Source organism: Daphnia magna, linkage group LG7 (assembly GCF_020631705.1).
Source record: "Daphnia magna isolate NIES linkage group LG7, ASM2063170v1.1, whole genome shotgun sequence".
In the NCBI taxonomy this organism is placed as follows: domain Eukaryota; kingdom Metazoa; phylum Arthropoda; class Branchiopoda; order Diplostraca; family Daphniidae; genus Daphnia; species Daphnia magna.
In genome coordinates this window covers 13,408,373-13,428,445 of record NC_059188.1, presented here as the reverse complement: position 1 = coordinate 13,428,445, position 20,073 = coordinate 13,408,373, and the positions used below count along the sequence as shown (strand labels likewise).

Sequence of the window (20,073 nt, the reverse complement as noted above, 5' to 3'; positions counted from 1 at the left end):
CTTTATTGATCGACAAAATAAACTCTCCAACTCGCCGTTTGGTGTAGGAGCAACCGACATTTTCGCGGCCGGCACGCGTCTTATTCCGTGGTGACGGAATAACTCCAGGTTGTTTCGTCGTTTGGATTGCATAATAACGTTTCAGCGTGAGAACTACGTAAGAGACTGCGGTGGGTTTTTTTTTTACCACAAGAAGAAAAGAGAAGAAGGAAGATGGAGACATCCATCAGTCGAGTCTATTCGGAATTTTCGTTCCATTTTGTCAGTGTTTATCAACGACTTGTCCAATTTTATGGATGGTGCATGAGTCGAGCAGGTACGTTTAATTTGGATGAATTTCTAGTGTTCTTTTTTTTTTAATGTCACGTATGGTGTGTTGTAATAACTTTTCGATATTTTTATTTTCAACCGGCAGATCCACGCGTAGCCAAATGGCCGCTGATGGCGTCACCGGTGCCAACGCTACTAATCGCCATGGCCTACCTCACGTCCGTTTATTACGGCCGAAAATTTATGGCTAAAAGGAAACCTTTTTCCATAAGGGGTATTTTGATACCATACAATTTGGCCATGGCGTTGCTCAATCTTTACATTGGACTTGAGGTATGTTACAGCTGCTGCAATCATGTCAATCTTCTACCAATGCAGTAAGATGATTTTGGTTGATGACAGTTGGCCACGACGCAGCATAGGAAGCAATATAATTGGTTGTGTCAGCCAGTGAATTACTCGGACGATCCCGACGAAATTCGGGTAAGATATTTCAGTTAAGTTGTTATGAAAAAGAAAAAGAAAAAAAAGCCAACAGCTAACAGCTTCGAAGCTTTTGCGAAGCAGACGACAACTGTGCATCGCCATCTAGCAGCAGTGCTAGAAGCCCATACATCAATCTAGCAGACGAAATGATTTGATAAAATATTTTGAATTTTGAATCGAAATGTTGGGCGATGGAATTAATATGCGAGCAATGTTTCAATCTTTAATTTGGTTTTTAAAAATGTTCAAATTACTCGGCATAGATCGCATCAGCCTTGTGGTGGTACTATTTTTCTCGTTTGGTTGAGATGATGGACACCATCTTTTTAGTGATGCGCAAAAAATGGCAGCAATTGACTTTTCTCCACGTTTATCATCACTCGACAATGTTCATGCTCTGGTGGATAGGAGTGAAATGGGTTCCCGGTGGCTCAGGTAATAACTAGCTTCTTATAGATACACAACTTGATTGCTAAGTTATATTATCCTTTTATTGCAACCAAATGACTGCAGCTTTTTTTGCTGCAATGGTCAACAGCTTCATACATGTTGCCATGTACCTGTACTATGCTCTGGCTGCTTGCGGTCCAAAAGTCCAAAAGTATCTCTGTTGGAAAAAGTACCTCACTATTCTTCAGATGGTTTGTCATACCCACTTTTTATTATTGAACATTGAACAAAAGAATTTCAAGATTTCTTTACGCTTTATAGGCACAGTTTGTCTCAGCTTTGGTTCTTGGTTTAAGAGCCTTGGTCTATGGCTGTGACTTTCCCCTTTGGATGCAGTATGCACTAGTGGTCTACATGTCTTCTTTTCTCTTCCTGTTTGGCCAATACTACAGGAATGCCTATCTTCAAAAGAAACAGGTAAAGACAACAAGCGATGTTTTCATGTTACATCAGATATATTAATTTATTTATTGTTACACTTTTCTCCAAGCATTCACAGAAGAAAAACAGATAGAAAAGTCATCAGAGGCTCATTCTTTCAACGACTCTGTCAATCACTTAAAACAAAACACCAATAGGGTCTTTCCAGGTTTCATTAATACTCTTTGTGTACGTTTGAATCTCCTTCTTATAGAAATAAATGATCAAAAATCAACCTTTTTTCCAGATCTGTTTTGGATCCAGTGATCAATTTCTGGTAACCAAATTTAGACTGTTGATTGTGGTTTTTTTCGGTAGGAAAGAGAAAATCATTTCCAGTTAGGCAACACCTATTTAAGTAACGAAGACCATTATATGGGTCGGAACTAGTTCAATAACTGTATTTGTGGTTTTGGTGATGACTAACAGCAGGGACCAGATGGCAATTCACGATCTCGGGAGAGCAATCAGCAAAAAGACCAAAATATGAGGCAAAAGGCATAAACTAGCACAATAATTAGAAGTGTGTAGTAAACTAATGCAAATCCGTTGCAAATCAGTCACCCTTTTACGTAAAATTTCAAATTAAATGCTGAATAAGGGGGGAAGGGGGAATTGCATTGGATATTGGCTATAAATTGGAGCATAACATTTGAAACACCGTCATCACCTTTAGAGAGAATTATTGGATGGCCTTCCAGCAAGCGAAGGATGTTAATAAATAACTGTAAAGCACGTGCGAATGTTTGTGGTCAGGTTGCACCTAAGGTGTCTCTTAACAAGGTTTGCACGGTTAACCAGGTTGACCAGGCTGACCAGGCGTACCGGGCTGGCCGGGTTGACCGGGCCTACCATCCTGCCCGTCAGCACCTGGCAGACCTCTTGGACCTTGTGGGCCTGGATCACCATCTTTTCCAGGCGTTCCAGGTATTCCGTCTATACCATCTTTGCCATCTTCACCATCCATTCCATCTTCTCCATCTTCTCCATCGAGCCCGTCGACACCGTCGACCCCGTCTACACCATCTACACCATCTTTGCCGTTTATACCATCTCTACCAGGTGGACCAGTTTCGCCGGGAGGACCTTGCAAGGCAAACAAGGAAAACCAAACGTTTCGAACACGATATTTCGTTCAAGTTAATGCAGAGGCAAAACAAAGTTACCAGGTGGACAGTTACAAAGGTGAGATAGAAGGTTCAGTTTCAGACCAAGCAAATGCCATTTTAGTTTCAGAAACTTGGAGTCTGATTCTGAAATTTCGTTGTCCTCTTCTTTTTCTTCAAACTTTCGGTCATTTGGACCTGAATAAAACATGTTTGGTATGGTTTTAAGCGATTTTCTAATCATTCAAAATTATACTATTCCCTAACAAGCCTTTGCTATCCTCAACCTTAGTTGCATACATTTAGATATTTTCAGTACGAGCCTTTAAAATAAACTAACAGTGAGATACACAGGAGCTACAAATGCATGTCTTCTGCCTCACAGAAACAGACGTTATACTAAAGGAAATATTGTGGTCAGAAATAAATTACTTGGAGGTCCTTTAGGTAGTGATCGCAATCGCCGTGAGCGGAATGATTTTCTGAATTGTTGTTTCTTCTGATGGTCGTATTTTTTGTCTAATAGCCGATGGAGCAGCTCGACGTATTGAGTCGTTTGAGATGAATCGGTAGCGAATTGCCACGGATATTCAGTTGGCGTGTCAGTTGAATAACTGCCAGTGACAAATTCTTCTTAAAAATAATCACCGTTGTAATATGAATTCAGATGTCAGTGAAATTGCATACAAAGTTTCAACAAGGTAACTCATCAGGATATATTTGAGTCACTCATGGTGTCACATGCTTATGTGACGTGATTATGTATAACGTTATAATTCCTAATCGCGTTTACAAAGGTAGGACATGAGCAGCAAACAGCAACTGCAAAAAACACAATGAAAAAGCTTGTGAACACTGTGTGCAGGTTTTACCTTTTCGGCTGATGGTTTGCTTATTACTGGAAGCTGCATGGCGTAGTAGAAAATCCAAATGAAAGTTCGATAGCTCAGCAGCGTAGGATAAAAGATGGGGGCAATGCCAAGTAAATGAATCAGTTGGATCGCGGATTCCGGTGTCACTTGTGCTACTGATGCCGGGCAATAAGAAAGCGATGAAACAACTAAATAAACCGAGTACGAGAAACAACATAGTTTCAAATCTTATTATAGGCTTATTGGCAAACAACACAATGTTATTTGTTACTTTTCGTTTGCTAAAATAAGCCCAGCTCAAAAACACCACTTCTCCTTTTATATGCTCGTCTCCGGCAGTCTGTTTTCTAGAGAGGCGTAGCTATACTTCTACAGTTCTTTGCAATGTGGCTTGTCATAATAACGTGGCTGTTTATTTTCTTATAGGAGGCTTGACGAGAAAAGCATAACGGAGAATCCCAGGAAACGCCATGCTGCTGTAATGGTACATACTGCACCACACAGCGATAATAGACGATGAGACTATACTCAATGAACTTGGGTACTTCACGGTAGCAAAAATGGGGGGGGGGGGCTATTCTGAATGGTACGTGTGGTATTTTGAGTACAGTCTACATGCTTAACGTAGCACCAGAAATATTACAGCTTTCTAGCAAATACCGATTCTATTTGCAGTATATCCCTTAAAACATATTTTAGGATATCCTAACACATACTTGCAATAGCTCTTGTTTGGATGATGCACTAAAACGTATTTTCAGTTTACAGGACGAAGTAATAATGGAGCCATTATATTCTTTTGTTGAATGGAATTCGATTAGTATCTCAAGGCTCAGCCGCTAGGGATGTACTTCGCCGGCATTTGTTTTTACTCGCTTTTTCTGTCAAAACGATATAAGGCGTCACACCAGTTTTTTTTTTTTTTTTTCTCTCTCATCATTCTTCCTATTTTAAAGCATCGTGGAATGAAATATGCAAATCCAAATGGACCTCGCTGTTGCTCAGGTGAATGGATTCAATCATAATCGAAAATGCACTTTAACCTTTTTTGACCCTTAACACAGGTTCAAACTCTGTCACTCTAAAGGGAAGGCAGTTGATCTATGGCTGTTAATTTTCATAGATACAGTCTGTAATGGGGTTGTTGATGAATTTTGGAATATGAATCTATTTTCATGGTAAGTGCATTTTGATTCTTCATTTGTCACGCTGTAACTGTTCCAAGCAATGATTCTGAAACCCCACTGGCTTTCTATTACAAAAGAAAATCATACTTCCAAGCTGAAAAATTCCTTTTTTAAGTTTGATAAGGAATCATTTTCTAGCCAAGAAAACATAATCTGTAGTAGTAAAAGCATGTCTTTTTTTAAGTTGCATTAATCATGGAAAAACAGGACATTTCTGGGACTAAGGAAGTAACACACTGAACTGAAATTGTATTTACCATCCGAACAAGTAATAGACAATGGAAAGCAAACAAGTATAAAAATCCCACACAAACACAAAAGCTGGTGGGAGAAAATGAAAGAATGACACAAGCTATGCTGTGTTCAGTTAACCTTTTAAATAACTTAAACATTTTCGTGTATCTACTACAGATTTCCCCCAGCATTGTTACCAGGAGGACCAGGAGGACCTCTTGGACCTTCAGGGCCTGGATCCCCAGTGGGTCCAGGTGCGCCTGTTGGGCCAGGGGGACCAGGTGGTCCTACAGCACCTGTGTCACCAGTTGGGCCAGGAGCGCCTGTTGGGCCTGGCGGGCCATTGGGACCGACTGCCCCTGTGTCTCCCGTGGGTCCTGTAGGGCCAGTTGCACCAGTAGGGCCAATTGCTCCAGTTGCACCAGTGGGACCAGTTGGTCCTGTAGCTCCAGTAGCACCAGTTTCTCCGGGAGGACCTATTACAACGAATCATGATCGCGTACTACGCCTCTAATGAAGGTAAGATAAAAAATTACCAGGTGGACATTTACAAAGAGCAGATAACAAGTTGAGTTTTAGCCCTAGTAGATACCATTTTAGTCCGAAAATCTTTGGCTCCGATTGAGAGATTTCATTGTCTTCGTCTCGGAGCATTTCGTCAAATGGGCCTGAAAACGTTGTCGTTTACGTTTTCAAATGAAAGTAAAAAAAGGAAAACTCGTTACATTTTCTTACGTCGTACGAACATTGCAAATGCTTTCAACGTCTAGACATTGCTCGTATGCTAATTAATCGAGAGAGATTTTGGGTAGCGTACCGGGTGGTCCTATCGGTAGCGATCGTACATGCCGAGATCCATCTTTTGCTTCGTTAATTGGCGGACGACCTTCTACATGGGGCCTCTTCTTCAGCAACTGTTGCAGTACGTCAATGTATTTTTTGGGGCGAGACGAACCAGCCGGTGAGGTCGTTGTGTCTGATTTCTCATTTATCGGGAAATCAACAACATTGTCAACAGCAGAAGGATGTTCTGTAGAACAATCAAACGTTACGTATTCGTTCGGAATCTCGCAATGTACTAGATTCTTCAACTTTCATTTCTATACTTAAACGTTAGGTGGGTGGAAGCAAGCAGACTGATTGTGAACTTACGTGGCTGATTGGTGGTTGGCTCATCATCCGAAGACACGTATCGTAAAAGGGAGTCCAAATTAGAATGGGACAGTTCAGCAACGTGCGACAACAAGTGGGGACAATGCGATTTCAGTATATCAAACGAATCTTGTATTTCTTGATTATTGCTGTTGCTGCCTTCGCCGATGATAGGCAAGAAAGCCAGAAAACAACTGCAATAAATGAGAAAAGACAGCAACATAGTAGTTGCGTGTATTCCTCACTAGCTCAATCGCAAGTCGACGCTGTAAATGGGATTCTTTTAAATACTGCAGTGGACTTGCTTGTATATATAGCCGTCTTGGTCAATCTGTTTTCTGTGCAGGGTGGCCGATTGGCATGAGCCTCACTTTTCTGATAGGAGATTTCGAACGAGAATCACGTGCAGGGGAAAAGTCATGCTGCTGTGACGCTAAAGGACCGCCTTTTCCCCGCACAGGTATTCGAACTGTGTTCCGCTGACGGGTGACTTATTGATTAGTCTAGACTACTAGATATGTTTCACTGTAACAGATAACATATATAGCCCACCTGTTACATTCACTGGTGGATGACTCTGCAGTTCAGGATCCGTCTCGAATTTGATGTTGTTTTAGTTTTAAGAACCATTTTAATGGCAAACTCTTTAAATGGTTTTTTAAAGCCTATGTAAAAACCCACCTAATTAACAGCGACGATGACATTCATCCCAAGTTTGTTGTACTGCAATATTCATCGAAATCGTTTTGATTTAATTTCTGGAATTGATTCAATTGTAAACCTCTGATTGACAAAACTAACGGGCCTATGTTTTGAGAAAGATTGTGTCCCCATTTATCACGATTTTCTTTTTAACTTTAGCATCGGTGTTATGGGAAATTCTCATACCTTCAGTAAAACGGGAGTGTTTAAAACTAATAATAATAGTAATAATAGCAGTGCAATTGCTGAAATATGTTTTTGGACTTGGTCAACTCTGCGGCGACCGCAGTGGGTGTATCTCCCACAGCGGGGTGAGAAAATATCATCACGGGATAAAGCACCACTACAATCGCGAGCAATTTGCTTGAAACGCAAGCGAAGCTATCATAATTCACTCGACACTGGCCATATCGAAGTGGGTAGATAGCGCGTCTAACGAGCTAGCGCAAGACCGTCGTCATTTAAGCAGAGCAACGGCAGACAAAGCAAATCATCGTCCGTCCTCGATGAACTTGTGCTAACCAACCATCTGCTTCAAGCCAAACTGACAATGTAACGCGCTACGGAGCAGCTCTATATGTTGAGGTAATATGTACACTGTTGCGGTTGGTCTGGTGTTTTATTTTTTATTATTATTTTCATTTTTTCTTCTACGGAAAACAGCAGCGGCGGTTACACCGACAGCCGCGCCTTTTTTTTTGCCAAGCATGTCGTCATATCTATGCTGTGGTGAACGCACCAGTGGAAACGTTTCGGCTGGGAAAGTATTAGCTCTATAAATGATTACATGTAATCAATGACATCATATAGAGATGTGCAGTTACACTTGTTTTCGCCTTACTTAACTTAATACCGGCTTGTCTTGGTTAGCCGTCTTTCTGACGTGTCTCCGAGTTTGCTGGAATGTTAACGTTCATTTCCCAATTTCAGTCATTGACTAGGTTGCAGCCACCTGTTGTTGAAAACACATCTATACACTTCACAAGTTTTGCCCAGTTCTAGACCAGTTTTTGGTAACTAGTCTATACAAAATTCAAACATATAATTTCATTTTCTTGTATTTATAGTCCCATATCCTATGATTGGCATGAAAACTACACCCAGTATACACACCTTAACCGCTTTTACTTGTTGTGAATTTTTAAAGATACACTGATAAATATCGATTCGTTTAGGGAGCAGGTGCACCGGGTTCACCAGGTTCACCGGGTTCACCAGCGGCACCAGGTTCACCAGCGGCACCAGGTTCACCAGCGGCACCAGGTTCACCAGCAGCTCCAGCAGCACCAGGTTCACCGGGAGGACCAGCAGCACCAGGTTCACCAGGAGAACCGGGTGGACCCTGCGGTCCTGCTGGGCCTATAAAATCGTTCGGAAATCTTGTGCTTTACATCGTGCTGTGAACATGTACCTTATGAAAAATTCTACATATTTTTGAAAAATGTCCTCTTTGTCAACAAGTTTACAAAGCGGACATGAATTCCTACGGCCGAAGGCCTACGTTAAATGAATTCCTACGGCCGTAGGCCGTTACTACTACTACTACTACGTAGTAGTAGGTAATACATGATGTCCTCTTTGTAAACAAAGGTTGACAAAGAGGACATCTTTAGGTTGAACAACTTCATCGTAGACGATAGGCGTAATTTTTTTTAAAATTAAATCATACCAGTTGGCCCTCTCAGCAATTGTTGCAAAACACCCCACTTAAATCCGAAAAGACTGGATAAAATGAATCGAGGATCTTTCCTGAGATTTAACCGGGATTCGATGAATTCTTCTTCTTGATCCGCATACGGCCCTAGTGTACGTGTAAACGGTAATCACATTTTTGTTTCGAATTAAAGACTAGGCAATCTTTCTGTTACGTTTAAATTTTAGTTTAAGAAATTCAGATGAAAATGCTTGATTATTACCAAAGAGTCCTCTCACGAGCGGCAATCCACCTTTGGAAATGGGCTGCTCGTTGTAGACTTGATCCCTCACTGCCAATGGGTTTTCCGATTGCTGCTCTTCTCCAAGTAGCTGCCCATCAATCGGCTGCAGTTCGGTATAAGGAAATTGATCAGCGTATAGTGGCAGTGCATAATAGGTTGGATAATCAACAGCAGGACCAACGACGTAGAGTGGCCACACTACGATGGCAACCAATTCGGTATTTAAAAATAAACGAAACTTGAGCATTTTGTATTTCTAACAGGCGCAAAAATGATTACCTCTTTGACGATGTCTGGTCGGCTGTCGGATCGTCGAAGGGATATTGCGAAACTGAGAATACCGATTGCTAGACGGTAGTTCACGGTAAGTAAACAAATGGGGTTGGTACGTTGCATATTCTAATTGATGGGGATGCGCTTCACCTCTGCCAATGACGGAGATGAAAGCAAAGAAACAACACCAACTACAAGACAAGAGCAAATAAGACAACATCTTTGCAGAAACGTCTTAGACAGAAAGCTAAACAGGATAGAAATGTTCTGTATTTCTTTGGTCGAAGTGTTGGCTCTTATATACTGTCCGTTTCCTAATGTACTTTTTGCAGCGGCTCCCGTTGAAACTATCGTTTGCACAAGATGATACAGGAGATTATAAACAGTCGCTACTAATTATGCTTTGTGTCTGCATATTGATGTAGTCCTTGTTTACACCGTTTTCTTAAAATTTTAATGATCTAGTCGCAAGGTTAAAACATCTTTGTTTAGGGAAAAACTGTTTAAAAAGTCGGCATCAAATTTTATTTTGTACTGATGCAGTTTTTGGATCAAAATTGCAACAACAGTCGTCTAGTCGTTTATTGGCTATTATGCACGACTACAATAACGCAACCGCAATCGTTTCGGCTGCATATTTCAAAGAGTGTCTAAATCACAGCCTTTCTTAGATAGATTCTTCCTTGAGCCTGAAAAGAGTTTACATCTCATTCCGGAATGCCCATACCCGGAATCTTTTATTTCTTTTCACCACGTTTGCATGCAACGATGCAAGTCCATTAGGACAATAACCTGTGCCGCCACGTTTTTTGAGGAATTGTTCTATGCGTGTGTGTTTATCTTTCAACTCTCCAAAGTCTCTGTTCTCTTTTATCTACGGTTTCGCTCCTAAATAAAGAAAACAGGTAAAAATGTCAGTTTCTTTTATCGTTTGTCCTAGAAAATTGCGAATAACCCCCTGTAATGTACGAGATGGTGTTCTCATATGATTTAAGACTTACGCCTGTCATCTTGAACTCTTGAAACTTTCGCTTCTATTAACGAATTTACCCGCAAAATGACTGTTGGACATCGGGTATTATTATGTGTGACTAACCTTAGGGAAAACACGTAAAATGTAAAAGACATGCAACAGAGAATTTTTCTTTATTTTCAAAAACTTATTAAGATAGGAGTTGGCCTACGAATTCAAGGTTTATTACTAGAAACTCGACACAAGTATTCAAGTTATATTTCCTATTCGTTGGGATATAACAAAAAGCTACTCGTTTTACAAAATTCATTTATTCTGTTTCTTCTTCAGCCATCTTGAAAAGTGCCTCATACTTTTACAGTTCCATCACGATGTACCAGGAGAGGTGGGCAAACGCGAGAGGAAAGAACTGTGCCAAGTTTCAGTTCTTATTCTCACTTCTGCCGCTAGGTTCTCTAGTGTTAGTGGCCCTCAAATCTGGCGCCAAGTTTAACCATTGTGGATAAAGCATCGTTGTTTAATGGTGTTTTAGTTCAGTAACAATAAAATTAACACAATGCTAGTTTATTTATTGATTTTTTTTAGATTAATTCTTGTTTGTTTTTATCACTTTTGAAATGTAACAACAACAAAAATGCAATAAAAATTACGATTTTGATCACAATTTGGACAGTTTTCTTGGCTTGTGTCGCATACTCGACTTTTTGGCCACATCCATCTCATTTTTTTTCCACTTCTAGAAAATTTTCTGTCACTTCTTTCCAATTTTTTACCCCAGAAAATGAATTGCCTTTCTTCTTTGGGTGGTTTAAATACCTTAGCATCATTTTCTTTGGCTGATTTGTATCCCGTAGAACATCCAACCACGAAGCATTTAACCATCTCGCAACACAATTTATCAAAAACACATTACTACCCTGCCAAGTTAAATAACTAATTGAACAAATGAAACAACGAAATGGAATCAACTATCGACAAGATGGCAGACGCTTTACTTTTGATAATTCGCGCCAAATCTGAGGGCCACTAACACTAGAGAACCTAGCGGCAGAAGTGAGAACAATTTCCGAAAGTTGGCACAGTTTTAAGCGGGGAAGCCCTACTGCGTTTGCCCACCTCTCCTGGTACATCGTGGTTCCATCCTGGTTTGTGGTTCCATCACAATTCCATTTTTAAAAAATGTTTTTCAATGATAACCAACTGCTTTATTTGGCTATTTTTTTTCCCAAGTCGTGAATTTAATATGCACCATTTCTTCAACCAAACTAAAAATCGACCTCAGTTGGCAACATCGTGATTAAGCTTACGAATAAAATTTGAAGCAAAGATTCTGGTTCAGACACGTGTCTACTGCTGTACCAAAGTGTTTCGATAGCTCAAGTTTAATGGAAGACATTTTTGGGAGGCGTATCCGAAAGAATGTTTAAACTGTAGATCAGCTAAAGAAGTAGATGTAAGAAAAGAAATGGCTGAGAAAAGGGTATGACAATGCATAGTTTTTAAGTTTATTCATTTTTCAGCAACATTACATGCTTTGTTTTCTGCAGAAATTTTAGCTGTAAGGACTGTACAATACTGCAGAGGTTCCTGTTAATAATCTACTTCATGTTTTCATTGTTTTTGGGAGCGTGGGAAATGTGATATTTGTCACACACTCAAACAGACGAAGTAAGCCTACCATCAAAATACTTGGATTCATTTTCCATAGATACGAAATTTGAAAAACATCACATGCTGTTCAAATTCTGGTATTAAAACAGTGATAACAAGAACATGGAGGAGTAGAGTGTTATTTGTGCTGGAGCAGATAAAGAAATTAAAGTTGGGCATCAAAAACTAGGTAAAATTGCCTACATTTTCCTTTATAATGAAACTTTACCAACATCTTGGAAACCATGTAACAGGCTTTACTTCATGCACAATGTGATTTGGTTACCAGCTGTGCAGAACAGACTCAGTCCATCCTCAAAAAGCCTAAGATTAAAATGGACTGGAATTCCCAGATGGCCCATTCATTTTAAAGGTATAATAAATAGAATTTTGGTTAAAGAAACCTTAGGTACCAAAACTTGGTGAATTTATGTTAGCCAACTGTCTTGTTAATATACATCTCTCCTCCACTTTTCTAAGGAAAAAGCAATCTAAAAAAAACGTATGTTTTTCGTTTTGTTTTTTTTTTGTTTTTTGTTTTGTTTTGCCAAGCCGACCAAAACTGATAAAAGAAGTATTTCTAGAAATTTGTACAAGGCCTTTTTTTTTAACGGCTAGTGAATAACCCCTGCGTTTTTTGCTTTCCTGTTTAGAGTAACTGGGTTCTCCAGATCTGACCAGAACGTTGATTACCGACCTAGCGTGGGGAACAAGAAATTAACGTTTCGTCGATCATCCGTGAATCGCAGACTTTTCCCCTGTGGAGAAGTCAAGGTTCCGCAATGTTCCCTGTACATTGCAATTTTTCATCCAAACCTGTTCCATTCACATCAGCCTGCTGAGTGTAAAAGACAACTTTGTGGTTGAAAACTAAATAAGGTAATCCTAGATAGCACTCTGACAAATCCTACATCATCTTTACCTGTTAGTTATTATAAGGTTCATCATCTTTAAAACAGATCAATAATCTTGTTTATAACATTATTTGTTTTTAGTTTGAAAATTTACACTGAACACTCTGTGCAGTTTTTAAGTGAAACTTTGATTATTGCTACGGCTTTGGTGTGATGTGTTCCATGAATTGCGCAGGCGTCGCAAATTAGCCGTGGTCAATGGATGATTGGGTGACAGGTGAAGTGCCTTCAGGTAAACTTGTTCAGCTTCATGGAATTTGCCTTGAACGTGCAGCACAGCACCTAAATTGATTCTGTGAGAAATATCCTTTGTAAAATGACACACGTTTTAATTTCAAGACAATTCACAGCAGTTTTTCTTTGCTTTATCGCTCAGCTAACCATGGGAACGAGAGCGACGGCTCTACGGAAGTAAACCTCGGCTTCAACATTCCGACTGGCGTCGTGCAGAGCGTGAGCGGCAGCCACGGTCCACGCAATGCTGTCAGGTTCGATTCGAACGACCTGGATGTACACCTCTGCGGCTTCGTCGTGTCTCTTCCGGGCAGATAGGAATTCGCCTGTCAAATTACATGACGGTGAGTAATTGAATTACAATCAATTTCGTTCATTGTGCAGGTATTACCCAATTGAAAGTAGACGAGTGGGTTTCGTGGCGCTAGTTTGCGTGCTCGTAGTAACCAATCTTCTGCTTCGTTTACACGAGATGCCTTTATTGGGTCACAGTTGAGGATTTTATTTGTGTTTCGTTGAATAGAAGTACAGTCAGACGGCCTTACGTTTTGCGATAAAAGATCTGCCATCAAAATGGTGGCAGATACTTTGGCTGATTGGTGAGCGTTAGGGTCTTTTTGCAAATGTCCAGTTAATTGGGTGCAGGCCAATAAAGTCCTTTCCGCTTCTGCCCAGCGTTTTAACTTGTAGAGCACTTTGGCTTTTTGGGAATAAGCCGCTAATAGAAAAGGTGAAACTTGCGTTCAACTGTAAACGAATTTTGACGCACATTTTCTTTGAATCTCACCAGCCAATTGCGGTCGATGAAGAATGGCCAGATTATACGCTTGTAGAGATTCTTCGTACCTACCTTGTTGCTGGAACAGATTCCCACTAAAAATTAGAATCATTATTTTTATAGTTTAAAAAATTAATCTTTTCCAGAATCTGAACAGTCTTACAGATTGTGGTGTACGTCTGCCATGTTGGGCCGATAGGATAAAGCTTTTTTGAAATTCCATTCGGCTTCAGTCAATCGACCAGATTCTTGTAAAACGACGCCCAAATTACCATACGCTGTCGATTAGCACAAAATATTGTCGAATCAGAATTTTTCACTTTAAAGGGCGTGTCATTGACGAGTTTGAAATAGCATAATCGACTACAATGTTATTTATTTTTTCTTAATTGCGTTTGATATTAAGTAGATGTCGCTGTTTCAAATCAAGCGGAGCTATTCATTCGTGGATGTGTCTGTGTGTGGCCGTCTCACTCTTCCCTTTTAGCTTTTAATTCTTTTACGGTAATGAATGCTGGGAGCGGAGAGAATTGTCTGTGACTAGGAGATTATGTCGGATCTAGTGTGTTTGTGGGGTGGGGGGGCTGTTTTGTGAGCGACACCCACTCTAATTGCCCATCCAATTTCACGGTCTTAATGACACGTATTCGCTAGAGGGCGGGTATTATTATTGTTACTTGCGTTTTTCTTGTCGCTATCCTTTTTATCGATTTATTTGTGAAAATACGTGAAGCATTTCTAAGGAGGGAAAAATTAAGTCAATTTAAATTGGCCTGACCTTTAGGCGGATTGATTTCTATGCCGGATCGGTACAGGTGTTCCTCGTCGATCCAGTCGTTGTTCCTTTGGATCGTTCGCCGTCCCGAAGCCAATAAAACAATCAGCAACGCAAAGCAGATGATTGTTCGATTCGACTGCTGGACAAGTAATTTTTGCACCCCGATTCCGACGAGGAGACAGAAACCGACCGAAGGTAAATAGAGAATCCGTTCGGCCGCAACAAATCCGACGTATGCAAATACGTTGGTAGCCGGAAGGAATGGAATTGTCGTAATGAGGATTGCCAACGCTACTAAGATCTTCTGTGTTTTGTTTTGGCTTTGTTGTTCGACAGTCTTACGGACGACCGTGACGAGAATTGCGTAGAAAATTAGCGTAGCCATATTGCGGATGTCATTAATGCAAGTGACGGGCTGGATGGCGTCCATGGACCAATCGAAACTGAGCCATCGCGGATACAGCAACAGACCAAAATGAAATACCTAAGGTAAATGTAAACCAAGATTGATTTCAATTAGTATTCTTTAAACTTTTATTTATTTATTGTTTTTATTTGTAGCTACTGGTAAATAGAGAAATGTGAGGGTACGAGTTGTCCATGACGACGATGCAGCTGTTGGATTGTCCGCCTTAGCAAATTGCGGTCTCTGGAAGCCGGATATCCAAAAGCGGTAGGCGACCAAGGCAACAGACCACAGGACAAGAATAGCCCGTTTGAACAACATTCGATTGTTTCTTTTAGATTGTCGAGGATGGCCGTGAATGACGAGGACGACGTCGTAAAGGAGACAGATGGGCGTCAACATGATGCCGTACTCTTTGCTGAAGAAAGCGGCACAAGTCAAAACCAACGTCATCGTTAAACTAGCCCGTCTACCGTAGTTGACAAGGCCGGCTAGGACGAAGAAAGTGCATAGCAAATCTGCCCGTCCGACCAATCCAGCCACAGCTTCGCAATGGATCGGGTGAGCTGCAAACAACAAACCAGTGACGTAGTTGCCATGTCGCAATTCATTTTTGTTTTTGTTTTCTTGTAGGAATAATGTTGATGCTCCTCCGGCTATCATGGTCACCGCAGCAGTAATCACACAGTGAAGCAGGACGTTTGTCCAATGGTACCAATAGGCATGATTTACTCCGACCAGATGTGCGGTCCAGCGAAATGATAGCGTTACCAAAGGGCGGTACGATCCGTGCGATTCGGAAGCGTTGAGCGGAGTGCCCCAAAAGTCATGCACCATCAGAGCGCTCATGGTGGACGACTCGGAAGCAACGGTAACATCCGCGTTTTCTAAAATGGCTCGTCTGTTTTTAATTTGGAAAAAACATTTCTGTTGCGTAAGTTTGCGATATGTCTGTCGTTACATTAGCGATTTTACGTACTTGTCGTCGTATACAAATCCGGCCTGTAGCGTGTCGTAGTAGAGCAGGAAAGCCACCAGTGGACAGATGATGACGGCCAGGTCCATCTTTAGTCAGTTGACATTCTACACCTGCGGCCGAATTTCACTATTTGTAACGTTTGCGTCGGTGCTGCCAAGGCAACTGTAAATGTTCTCGCAACCGTCTACCTATTTCTCATCCATCGCTCTCTGAATCTTTGGCGATTTTATGTTTGGCCCTATCCTTTTAGAGTTAGCACATAGGAGAAAAAGAAGGGATTGGCCCGCGTGGGGACGATGATAGGCAATAGTTTGATTCAACGATGCGCGCGCACCTTAAAAAGCTTGTGCTCCCTAATCAGAAACGACTCAACTTGTTTTTTATGAAATCTCCACAGCCCACAAGTTCTTTTTCATATTCTTTCTAGTGCCATTGTCTTTGACGATAGGACTACAACGTTACCTAATAGGTGTACCTCGGGGATATTCGGGAATCGATCGAGTCCTTAGACTCGAGAAACGATGAATGTATAAGCCATTATGTAGACAATTGAGGGAAAGGAAGGGTGGCACAGGGAAGATCTTAAAGCCCAATATCAAACAATCGAAAACTTGACATTTTTGCCTATTGCATGCAGCTCTATGTAAACACCCATTTTCTTATTTTTCTTTAAATGTACACAGAAATGAACGACGTTCTTCGTCGAGCCTACCGCCGTATCATCAGGTTCTCGTACATCCTCGAAATCTTGGTTGATGAGAGACTATAATCCCTTGTTTGTTTTTTTCAACTCTGCGTTTGTTTTGTTTGTTTACCAGCCAAGAAAGTTGACTCAATTTTCGTCTTTTTAATCTTTTCTTTTTCGCAACAAAAGGAAATGTTTTATTCTAGTTAAAAACTTGAAATGACGATGGTTTTTCTTTTCTTTCAGAGGTAGACATTCTCCTTCCGCTGAATAGGTCCTCATCAACTGCCCATTTTTTGCCTTTCTTTTTCTTTCCATCAATTCTATTAACGCCAACTTTCTTTCGCTCCCGACGCGTTGACCCTCACGTTCCACCACCGACGTCAAAGTGGAAGCAGAAATTCTTTGCGTGAACGCGGATTTCTCAAACAACTTTTTGACCCAATTTGCCACTACTTCCCCCCCTTTTTTTTTGAACCGATCAAATAAATTCGATCGAGATCCGCTCGTCGCTCACTTTATCGATTTTCTTATTGAAAGGGCAAAAACAAGTTTTGATGACTTGTGCTACAATAGCTGATCAAAAAAAGACTAGTTTTATTCCCTTAGTTTTGCGATGGCCAACAAAAGGCAAAGTTAATCCCGTTAGAAACAATCGGGAATCTTTTTGGAAAAAGAAAGAAAATGTAGAAAATTCAGTGGAATTACAAATTGCTTTGATTTGTCGCGCGTTGATTTTATATATTTTTTTTATTCGGTGCATTCATTTTGTCATACTATGGAAACTGAAGGAGTCCGTAGCCCGTCATTTAACGATTTATTTTTTCACGATCTAGTGTCCATCGTGCATCCAGTCTGTTTGTCAGTCTACTGCTTTCATATTTTATTATCATATCGTTGAGCTGTGCTTGCCACTCTTTTAACGGCTTTCCTCTTCTTGTTTAGGTTTATGGTTGTCTAATAAAACGAAAAAGGAGCGGCCGTGGCAGTGATACTGTGATGAGCATTTAGATGATATCAGTTAAACGGCCGTACAAAATACGCAACGGAAGGCCACAGTCGAAGAATGCTCTATGGCTAGCGGAATAAAAATAGTAAGTGGATAACCTGTGGGACGTTTTTTTTATGTTCATAAGATGATTGAATTGTTCCGTCTCATAAAAAACGTTTGCTTTCTTCTCGCAGTTTCCACTTGAATATATCATAGCCGGCAGCGGAAAAAAAAAATGGCTCGTGTGGAGAATTGTTGTTGCTGGCATTCGATTGAGACTAATCAAAAGGTATGCCCCAGGCTGTGATGATCGTCCTATCACGTCGCCTGAACGAACCCTGCAGGCAGTTTCCCGTCAACGCCGTTGAGTGACGAGGTTTGATTTCCTCTTTGTCAAATAAGAGTCTGGCAATCGTCGCCGCTGCAGGCCGATCTATTATGTCCATCTAGCCACTTTGTCCTTGTTATTATTGCATTTAAAAAAAAAATAGCTTTTTCTATCAAAATCGATCTAGACAGGTTTTTGTTGATCCTAGACGGTACAGATACCATTTGGTACAGTTTCGTGTTTTGCGTTAGGTCGCTAGGGTTTGCTTTTAGATTGTGTTGATATTACGCATAGGGGAGGCCTACCATGATAGCAAGTTAGTGCAAGTTCGATTCACATTTTCATTTTGTTGATGGAATGGATGAAAATGGATTACATACTGATCGATTTTCACCCATCCGTGCTAATATCTTAGCTGAGTGCGGAAAGTTTTGTCATCGACCATCCATGTCCAGCACAATTCAATTGAATTTGTTTGATGAAGAATTATTGTTGCTCCACATAGTTCCAAAATGCTTTTAAACTTCAAACGTCGATAAAGTCATGGCGAACATTTTTGAGGTGACGATGCGGCTCTGAATGAACGCTTTTAGAGCACACACAAAAAACTAAAAGCAATTGAATAGAAGGGGAGATTTGCCTCGTGTCTCTAAAACGGAAGAAGGGAAGTTGAATTTTGTCTATTGGGAGTAGGTGATTGGCATATTCGCCTGCAATCGGAACTTGAATTTTCTCGTAACAGGCAATCGGGAGCTACATTTGAAATCGATTTCTACGAGAAGAGCTAATCATCGCTCCCCCCATTTTCAAGTGAAAAGTCTCCAATAACTAGTCAGTTGGTATCCTGTATACATGTTACATGCACAGTTGTTAATACGTGCAATAATGGCATCTATGCAGGAAATGTACAGCGGGAGCGGTGTGGTAACTAGCTGCATAAGTCACAACCCTCTGGAACGTTATGTACATGTAAAGCTTGCATTAAATTGTAATCTTAGTAACGAGGGGGAACAATGAAAAGTTTTGTCGCTTCTCGAAAACAAAAAAAAAAGAGGGGATTTAGTTCTTTATGTCAAAATAGTGGCCACGGGAAAAGAGAGGCGCTAAATTCTGTTTGTTTGTCGCTGAGACCTACGACGAATTCGCTAATATAATTATGATTTAAATTTTTGAAAAGGTAATAACTCTCTGTGCTGACGTTTACCTCCGTAATTGCAACGATTTTTTTAACACAAAATTCGTTGCAGTGAACGAAAAAGCATTCGTATGACTTTGAATTCGTCTACTGGTGATGTAGTCAGTTCATTTGTACTCAGTATGGTCCTTGTTCTATTTATTATTATTATTTTCATGCTCACTTAGTAACTTTGAATTCACAGGATAGAATTTCGTGGGAAAGCCCTGTTGGCCGCCAAATTCGGTGACATCTAGGGGAGAAGCCACCAACTCCTTAAAAGTTGCATTGGCATGTCATTCACTGTCGCCTGCCGTTGACTGAGGATGGTTGTCAAAATGGATGTCGCCTTCATTGAAATTTATCATCTACCGATTCTGTTTGTCTTGAGGTATGTTTTCAACCTATATTTCCTGTTAAACACATAAAGATAGGTATTTCACTGTGAAGTGTATCCAAACAAAGTTTTAAACGTATTGTGATTAGAATTTGATTTGAAAAAAGCATTTTTACCACACCTTGCAAAAATTTTAAAGGAGAAGCTTGGCTTGGCTTTGGTTGAATTATCAACATGTTTTTCATTTTTGCTAGGCAAACACTTGCTAATTTATCACCAAATGTTTTCTATAGAAAAAGTAGTAATTCTTTTTCAAAATCAAGTTATTATGATACTTCAATGTGTTCTAAAGTGATGTGATTTATTAATAATAGTGGTAGTTTGTAACTAAATTTCTAGGTCTCCCCGATGTACCTGACTGTGTTGGCCATGTGATCACCCTGTGCCAGAAACGACTACAACTATTTTTATATTGTAGTGTAAATAAAATATATCCACAACAAGTTTTGCATTTGGTGAATGATTAACTTCTTTGCACAAAACAAAGGGAAGTTAAAGATGAATTTGGTTACATTCTTCCTCCAGACTTGTACCTGAGGCAATTGTGTGCTGGAAAAAAACAAAACAATGTTTTTTTTTTCTTCCTTGTTGACCAAAATATGTTCATCCAAGGGCAAATGGCGAAAGATTCTAAGAAAATTTTTATTGCGAAGAATTAGATATTTCTTCAAAAAAAAAAAAAACTTATGTATGTTAA

General features: G+C 40.3%; 5 protein-coding genes and 2 long non-coding RNA genes across 16 annotated transcripts; 3 read left to right on the top strand and 4 right to left on the bottom strand.

Annotated features, from left to right (window-relative positions):
• Positions 1-21: 21 nt before the first annotated feature.
• LOC116926066 (elongation of very long chain fatty acids protein 4) lies at positions 22-1,861 on the top strand. Its single transcript, XM_045176382.1, has 7 exons — positions 22-316; positions 416-603; positions 673-753; positions 1,020-1,191; positions 1,270-1,397; positions 1,468-1,623; positions 1,697-1,861. The coding sequence occupies exons 1-7, from the start codon at positions 214-216 to the stop codon at positions 1,718-1,720; spliced, it is 852 nt and encodes a 283-aa protein (XP_045032317.1). The 5' UTR covers positions 22-213; the 3' UTR covers positions 1,721-1,861.
• Positions 1,862-2,012: 151 nt separating this feature from the next.
• Positions 2,013-4,445, bottom strand: LOC116926067 (putative cuticle collagen 90). 2 transcript variants are annotated; one of them, XM_032932850.2, is made up of 4 exons: positions 3,605-4,445; positions 3,165-3,365; positions 2,793-2,930; positions 2,013-2,712 (listed from the first exon to the last, which is right to left on the bottom strand). In XM_032932850.2, the coding sequence occupies exons 1-4, from the start codon at positions 3,819-3,821 to the stop codon at positions 2,420-2,422; spliced, it is 849 nt and encodes a 282-aa protein (XP_032788741.2). In that variant the 5' UTR covers positions 3,822-4,445; the 3' UTR covers positions 2,013-2,419. The 2 variants fall into 2 exon arrangements, with proteins under 2 accessions (XP_032788741.2, XP_032788743.2); XM_032932852.2 differs by having other exon boundaries at positions 3,165-3,362; positions 3,605-4,442.
• An 80-nt stretch (positions 4,446-4,525) lies between these two features.
• On the top strand, positions 4,526-8,901 carry LOC116935414. The gene is made up of 6 exons (XR_006649090.1): positions 4,526-4,609; positions 4,669-4,782; positions 5,203-5,544; positions 6,524-7,464; positions 7,543-8,698; positions 8,761-8,901. It is a non-coding gene; the product is annotated as an uncharacterized LOC116935414 (long non-coding RNA).
• LOC116935004 (collagen alpha-2(I) chain) lies at positions 5,021-6,597 on the bottom strand. Its single transcript, XM_045176381.1, has 4 exons — positions 6,178-6,597; positions 5,843-6,055; positions 5,562-5,693; positions 5,021-5,501 (listed from the first exon to the last, which is right to left on the bottom strand). Exons 1-4 carry the CDS (start codon positions 6,398-6,400, stop codon positions 5,197-5,199), a joined length of 873 nt encoding a protein of 290 aa, XP_045032316.1. The 5' UTR covers positions 6,401-6,597; the 3' UTR covers positions 5,021-5,196.
• Positions 7,922-9,309, bottom strand: LOC123474359 (collagen alpha-2(XI) chain-like). The gene is made up of 4 exons (XM_045176383.1): positions 9,096-9,309; positions 8,796-9,014; positions 8,549-8,680; positions 7,922-8,238 (listed from the first exon to the last, which is right to left on the bottom strand). Exons 1-4 carry the CDS (start codon positions 9,307-9,309, stop codon positions 8,051-8,053), a joined length of 753 nt encoding a protein of 250 aa, XP_045032318.1. The 3' UTR covers positions 7,922-8,050.
• A 1,827-nt stretch (positions 9,310-11,136) lies between these two features.
• Positions 11,137-19,819, top strand: LOC116926080. Of its 6 annotated transcripts, none has more exons than XR_006649083.1 (16): positions 11,137-11,542; positions 11,610-11,730; positions 11,823-11,902; positions 11,967-12,085; positions 12,366-12,591; positions 12,708-12,858; positions 13,003-13,204; positions 14,423-14,611; positions 14,753-14,905; positions 14,978-15,089; positions 15,161-15,383; positions 15,456-15,693; positions 17,432-17,580; positions 17,672-18,982; positions 19,185-19,370; positions 19,716-19,819. It is a non-coding gene; the product is annotated as an uncharacterized LOC116926080 (long non-coding RNA). The 6 variants fall into 6 exon arrangements; XR_006649084.1 differs by having other exon boundaries at positions 11,146-11,542; positions 12,708-12,921; positions 17,672-17,853; XR_006649085.1 differs by having other exon boundaries at positions 11,148-11,542; positions 17,672-17,766.
• On the bottom strand, positions 12,742-16,026 carry LOC123466528 (protein O-mannosyl-transferase TMTC2-like). 4 transcript variants are annotated; one of them, XM_045176318.1, is made up of 9 exons: positions 15,802-16,024; positions 14,982-15,723; positions 14,417-14,900; positions 13,802-13,916; positions 13,648-13,733; positions 13,406-13,578; positions 13,252-13,336; positions 13,008-13,186; positions 12,742-12,933 (listed from the first exon to the last, which is right to left on the bottom strand). In XM_045176318.1, the coding sequence occupies exons 1-9, from the start codon at positions 15,885-15,887 to the stop codon at positions 12,742-12,744; spliced, it is 2,142 nt and encodes a 713-aa protein (XP_045032253.1). In that variant the 5' UTR covers positions 15,888-16,024. The 4 variants fall into 4 exon arrangements, with proteins under 4 accessions (XP_045032253.1, XP_045032252.1, XP_045032254.1 ...); XM_045176317.1 differs by having other exon boundaries at positions 13,252-13,578; positions 15,802-16,025; XM_045176319.1 differs by having other exon boundaries at positions 12,770-12,908; positions 13,252-13,578; positions 15,802-16,026.
• Positions 19,820-20,073: the final 254 nt, after the last annotated feature.